The sequence below is a fragment of the Pelodiscus sinensis genome, chromosome 1 (assembly GCF_049634645.1).
Source record: "Pelodiscus sinensis isolate JC-2024 chromosome 1, ASM4963464v1, whole genome shotgun sequence".
NCBI lineage: Eukaryota > Metazoa > Chordata > Testudines > Trionychidae > Pelodiscus > Pelodiscus sinensis.
Genome location: NC_134711.1, coordinates 329,912,561 through 329,919,519, shown reverse-complemented (window position 1 = coordinate 329,919,519; position 6,959 = coordinate 329,912,561). Strand labels below are relative to the sequence as shown.

Genomic DNA, 6,959 nt, shown 5'->3' with positions numbered 1-6,959 from the left:
CTGGCACAGTTAGCTCCCTCTGAGGACTTCTCTGGATTTTACTTTGGTCTAAAATAACTGGTGCCTTCTATAAAAGTTACCACGTTACTACTGATAGAAATGTAGCCGTGTTAGTCTGGTGTAGCTGAAACAAAAAACAGGACTATGTAGCACTTTAAAGACTAACAAGATGGTTTATTAGGTGATGAGCTTTCGTGGGCCAGACCCACTTCCTCAGATCAAATAGTGGAAGAAAATTGTCACAACCATATATACCAAAGGATACAATTAAAAAAATGAACACATACAAAAAGGACAAATTTGATTTATCCTTTTCATATGTGTTCATTTTTTTAATTGTATCCTTTGCTATATATGGTTGTGACTATTTTCTTCCACTATTTGATCTGAGGAAGTGGGTCTGGCCCACGAAAGCTCATCACCTAATAAACCATCTTGTTAGTCTTTAAAGTGCTACTTAGTCCTGTTTTTTGTTTCACGTCACTACTCACATTCTTTCTGGACTGGTGATAACTATAATATGTTTACTGTGTTATTTATTATAATGTGTAACCCTCGCTCACTACGCTTCTGTCTCTTCACAGGCACCTTGTGCATTTCTGAACCCTGTTGTCTCAACAACCACCTCATGGCAGCTTTCAACCTCACCCCCTCTGACACGCCAACATTCATCCTAACAGGCATCCCTGGCCTGGAAGATGCTCATGCCTGGATTGCCATCCCTTTCGCTACTTGCTACACTTTGTGCCTGTTGGGGAATTTCTCTGTTCTGTTCATGGTGGGCAAAGAGCAGACCCTGCACCAGCCGATGTACCTGTTCTTCTGCATGCTGGCACTCACCGACATTGTCATCTCTACCTGCGTTGTGCCAAAGGCCCTGGGTATATTTTGGTTCAATTTGAAAGGCATCAGTTTGAGTGGCTGCCTCACCCAGACTACCTTCCTTAACGTGGCTTCTCTAATGCAGGCAGCTGTCCTGGTGGCAATGGCCTTCGATCGCTATGTTGCCATATGTAACCCCCTGAGATATGCCACCATCCTCAGCAATGCACGGATAGCCAAGCTAGGGCTGGTCATTTTCATAAGAGGGATTCTCTGTGTGCTGCCTGTGCCCCTAATGCTGAGCCGGCTGCCGTTCTGTGACAACCGCATCATCCCTCACACGTACTGTGAGGGTATCGCTGTGGCAAAGATTTCATGTGGGGACCACACATTTTTAATGCTCTATGACTTGGTGATGTTGCTTATACTGGGTGGGATAGACCTGACGCTCATCGGCCTGTCCTACTGTTTGATCATCAGGGCAGTCCTCAGAATCTCCTCCAAGAAAGCCCACCAGAAAGCCCTCAACACCTGCATGGGCCACATCAGCGTAATGCTGATGTCTTTTACTTTCTACCTCTTCTCCAACCTGACACACCGGTTCGGTCAGGGCATTGCTCCCCATGTTCACATCATCTTGTCCAATGTCTATCTCCTAGTCCCTCCCATGCTCAACCCCATCATTTATGGGGTCAAAACCAAAGAATTCCATGACAAAATGAGGAAAAACATCTTCAGAAGGTGATCCCATTGGGCCTCTGAATGTAAATTATGTCCAAAGAGGGGAACCATTTCCTCTTCATTAATCCAGATTGCTCTGTCCTAGTTTGACTGAGCTCTGCATTGTGGGGGTTCACAGTATGAGGAAGTAGGGAACTCTTCTACTGCGATCAGCCTATTGTGACATCAGTGGGCTCATATCTCACTTCTGCCATTGTTTTGTGGAACCATGGACAAATAGAGAAAGGAGGGGAATGTTTTACCTGTGGTTCTCTGCCCTCAGCCTGAGGGTGAACATGTTTCTCTGTTTTATGGTGAAATTCTTTCATGCGTGGACAAAGCATTTGTGAACTCAGTCATTTGCCCTTTCATGACTGTCACTGCATTTATACAACGTTGAAGATGAAAGAGCGTTTTCTCCAATGAACCTGATAAAAGACAACTGTAGAGCAAGATGCAAGAGGAACTCTGGGAAAATCTTCTTCCTCTCTGAGAATATATGAGACGGCTCAAAATCTGTTCTGAACCGTTTACACCAAGGAAAGAAACATTTGCACTGGTTCTGCTGATTTGTTTGTACAGTAGCAGAAGAACTCTACTTCTGACAAACATAGCAAGGAAGAAATGTTGCCTTTTGGAGATTCACAGCCACAAACTCATTTAAAGCCAAATATAGACACTGAGTACTGTCAGTGAATGCATTTTAAACAAAGTAGCATAATAATATAATTGTTGTTCTTCATACAGTTTGGGCTCCATTTTGATTTTTTTATGGTGTGAATTAGAGTATGTCTACACTGTACTCTTATTTCAAAATAAGATATTCCAGAATATTTATTCTGAAATAACTTATTTCAAAATATCACGTCTACACTACAGGGAAGCCTCAAAAGTAGTCTGAGGAAAGCTCCCCTAATGTGGAGGTACTATCTCTATTTAGAGCCCCAGGAGGCACTGAGGAGGAGCTATTTCAAAATAGCAGAAGTGAAGCATCTACAAATGCCTTATTTTGAAATACGTATTTCAGAATAGACATTATTCCTAATAGAATGAGGTTTACAGATTTCGGAATTAGCCTTCCGTTATTTCAAAATTATTTCAAAATAATAGAATGACGATGTAGATGCTCACATTGTTATTTCAAAATAAGGAGAGTTATCTTGGAATTAGGGTGCAGTGTAGACATACCCTTACAGTAGAGATGAATGTGGAGTGGAGTGTACAGTGGAGAGAATGTGACTTACATTGGAGATGTCCAGTAGTGTGTAATAGCCTGACATTAGGGCTGTGTCCAGACTCAGGGGTTTTTTCGAAAAAAGTAGCCTTTTTTCAAAAAAACTTCACCTGCGTCTAGACTACAGCCGCGTTCTTTCGAAATTAAATCGAAAGAACGCGGCTTTTCTTTCGACGGCGGTAAACCTCATTTCACGAGGAAGAACGCCTTTTTTCGAAAGTGCTCTTTTGAAAAAAGGTGTTCTTGAATGCCAACAGGGCTTTTTAGAACGAGAACAGCGGCTTGCTTTTTTGAAATTTCCGCTTGCAGTCTAGATGCTCTTTTTCGAAAGAGGCTTTTTCGAAAGTATCTTTTGAAAAAGCCTCTTTCAAAAGAGGCTAGCAGTCTAGACATAGCCTAACACATTTTAAGTTGTTGTATAATATAGACATGTATGGTGATGTCGGAAAAGCTGAAGTACTCAATGCTTTCTTTGCCTCTGTCTTCAAAGACAAGGTCACTGTGACGGCGCGTTGAGGTTTTCCTGTCTCCTGCACCCCCATAATGGTACGGACAGACTCCACCAGCCAGTAGAATAGAGGGAGTTTATTGCTTCTCCAGGATACAGCACAGCACAGATGTAATCTGGTTACAGGGCAGGCCTAGGATGCCTCAACCCCCCTTGAGATGGGGGAGACTGGGCCCCTAAATCCACACCTGTAGCTTAAGCTGCCTCCTCCATGATACCAGACAGAAACCTAACTCACTCATTCCAGCCCTGCCCCCAGCCAGGGCTCCACTCCGCCTTCTTCCCATTGTTCCACTCCCTGGGAGATACCTGGTCAGACAGGTTCGAAGCCCCCTTGCATAATGACACATCGCCTGCCCTGCTGGGCCGTGCTGCAGACAGCAGCCAGTAGAGGTCACTCACAACCCACTGCCCAGCATAACAACCAGCAAGGTACCCACACTACATCACAGTCACCTCCCAGACTAAAGCACTAGGCAACGCAGTATGGGATGGAGATGGACAGCCCTTGGTGAGTAAAGAACAAGTTAGGAACTATTTAGAAAAGCTAAACATACACAAATCCATGGGTCCAGATTTAATGCATCTGAGGGTACCGAGGAAGTTAGCAAACATCATGGTGGAGCCTTTGGCCATTATCTTTGAAAGCTCATTGAGATCGGAAGAAATCCTGGCTGATTGGAAAAAGGAAAATGTAGTGCCCATCTTTAAAAAAGAGAAGAAGGACAATCCAGGGAACTACAGACCTGTCAGCCTTACCTTAGTTCCTGGAAAAATCATGGAGGGAATCCTCAAGGAAATCCGTTTTGAAGCACTTGGAAGAGGGGAAAGTGATCACGAATAGTCAGGATGGATGAAGGACAAGTCACGCCTGACCAATCTGATTAGCTTTTATGATGAGGTAACTGGCTCTGTAGATATGGGGAAGTCAGTGGATGTGATATACCTTGATGTTAGCAATGGATTTGATACGGTCTCCCACAATATTCTTGCCAGCAAGTTAAGGGAGTAAGGATTGGATAAATGGACTGTAGGATGGATAGAAAGCTGGCTAGACTGTTGGGCCCAACAGGTAGTGATCAATGGCACAAAGTCAGGTTGGTGGTCGGTTTCTAGCGGACTGCCCCAAGGATCGGCTCTAGGACTGGTTTTGTTCAACATCTTTATTAATGATCTGGATGAGGGGATGGATTGCACCCTCAGCAAGTTTGTGGATGACACTAAGCTAGGCGGAGAGGTAGATACGCTCGAGGGCACGGATAGGGTCCAGAGTGACCTCAGCAAATTAGAAGATTGGGCCATAATCTGATGAGGTTCAACAAGGACAAGTGCAGAGTCCTGCACTTGGGATGGAAGAATCCCAAGCACAGTTACAGGCTAGGGACCGACTGGCTAAGTAGCAGTTCAGCAGAAAAGGACCTGGGGGTTACAGTGGTTGAAAAACTGGATATGAGTCAACAGTGTGCCCTTGTATCCAAGAAGGCAAATGGCATATTAGGTTGCATTGGGAGGAGCATTGCCAGCAAATCTAGAGAAGTGATTATTCCCCTTTATTCAGATGTGAGGCCACATCTGGAGTATTAGCGACGAGGAGTCCTGTGGCACCTGGAGTATTGTGTCCATTTCTAGGCCTGTGGCATCTGGAGTATTGTGTCCATTTCTAGGCCTCCCACAATAGAAAGGATGTGGATGCATTGTAGAGGGTCCAGCAGAGGGTGACCAACATGGTTAGGGGCTGGAGCATATGACCTATGAGAAGAGGCTGAGGGATTTGGGTTTGTTTAGTCTTCAGAAGAGAAGAGTGAGGAGGGATTTGATAGCAGCTTTCAACTTCCTGAAGGGAGGTTCCAAGGATGATGGAGAAAGGCTGTTCACAGTAGTAACTGATAGCAGAAGGAGCAATGGTCTCAAGTTACAGTGGGAGAGGTCTAGGTTGGATATTAGGAAAATCAATTTCACTAGGAGGGTGGTGAAGCACTGGGATGGGTTCCCTAGGGAGGTGGTGGAATCCCCATCCCTAGAGGTTTTTTACATCTTAGCTTGACAAAGCCCTGACTGGGTTGATTTAGTTGGGATTGGTCCTGCCTTGGGCAGGGGCTGGACTTGATGACCTCCTGAGGCCTCTTCCAGCCCTGTGATTCTATGGTATGTACGTTACAAAGGGAGCTCCCAGGTTAGCATCAGTAACTGCAGACTGTGGTACTCCAGGAAGGGCATGCACCGAACACCTTCCAACCCAGCACAGGAGTAGAAAACAGGCACAGGGAGAGAAAAGCAATTTTTTTCCAAGTGACCAATATGTGTCCTGATTCAGGTACATGCCATTGCTCGGCTCTCGTGATGGAACAATGAGCGGACCGACATATGTTTTCATTCTTACAGTGTTGTGCATTTGTAACATGAGGTAGTTGAGATTCCTTACACTGAAAGAGTCCAAGGAAGTGACTCTGTCTTGCAAGGCAGCTTGTTTGCAGCCCAACCCCCTGAATCAAGTTTCTGAATGGGTTGAACATGTTCCCTTCGGGTATTTCTACATTGCAGTCCTCCTTCGAGAGAGGAATGCAAATGTAGACAAGCAAAATTGCAAAGGAAGCGCGGATTTGGATTTCCCGTGCTTCATTTGCATAATTGTGGACAGCCGCTTTTCTGAAATAGCATATTTTGAGAAAACAAACATGGTCCACACAGTGTTATTTCAAGAAAAAACCCTTCCTTCAAAATAAACATTAAATCTCATTTTTTAAGAACATGTGGACATATCTTGAAAATCATTTCAGGGTCTTTGAAGGAGGTAGTTAGACTTTAAGGTCAGAAGGGACCATTATGATCATCTAGTCTGACCCCCTGTACAGTGCAGGCCACAGAATCTCACCCACCCCTCCTAGAATAATCCTCTCACCTATATCTCAGATATTGAAGCCTTCAAATAGTTTGAAGACCCCAAGATGCAGAGAATTCTCCAGCTGTGATCTGTACCCCATGCTACAGAGGAAGGCGAAAAACCTCTAGGGTCTCTGCCAATCTACCCTGGAGGAAAATTCCTTCCCAACCCCAAATATGGCGATCAGCTAAAACCTGAGCATGTGGGCAAGACTCACCAGCCAGACACACAAAAAGTTCTCTATAGTAACTCCTATCATCCCTCCATTGACCTATTTCCCACTGATAATGAATGGTCAATTAGTTACCAAGATCATGTTATCTCATCAAACCATCCCCTTCATAAACCCATCGGCTACATCTACACTGGCCCCTCTTCCGGAAGGGGCATGTAAATTTCACGAGTCGTCGTAGGGAAATCCGCGGGGGATTTAAATATCCCCCGCGGCATTTAAATAAAAATGTCCGCCGCTTTTTTCCGGCTTTTAAAAAAGCCGGAAAAGAGCGTCTAGACTGGCCCCGATCCTCCGGAAAAAGTGCCCTTTTCCGGAGGGTCTTATTCCTACTTCAAAGTAGGAATAAGAGCCTCCGGAAAAGGGCACTTTTTCCGGAGGATCGGGGCCAGTCTAGACGCTCTTTTCCGGCTTTTTTAAAAGCCGGAAAAAAGCGGCGGACATTTTTATTTAAATGCCGCGGGGGATATTTAAATCCCCCGCGGATTTCCCTACGACGACTAGTGAAATTTACATGCCCCTTCCGGAAAAGGGGCCAGTGTAGACGTAGCCATCTAGTTTA

The 6,959-nt window shown here is 44.8% G+C and overlaps 1 protein-coding gene across 1 annotated transcript; it reads left to right on the top strand.

Moving 5' to 3' along the window:
- The first annotated feature begins 544 nt into the window (after window positions 1-544).
- On the top strand, window positions 545-1,567 carry LOC102452247 (olfactory receptor 52P1-like). Its single transcript, XM_006130090.2, has one exon. It carries the CDS (start codon window positions 545-547, stop codon window positions 1,565-1,567), a length of 1,023 nt encoding a protein of 340 aa, XP_006130152.2.
- Window positions 1,568-6,959: the final 5,392 nt, after the last annotated feature.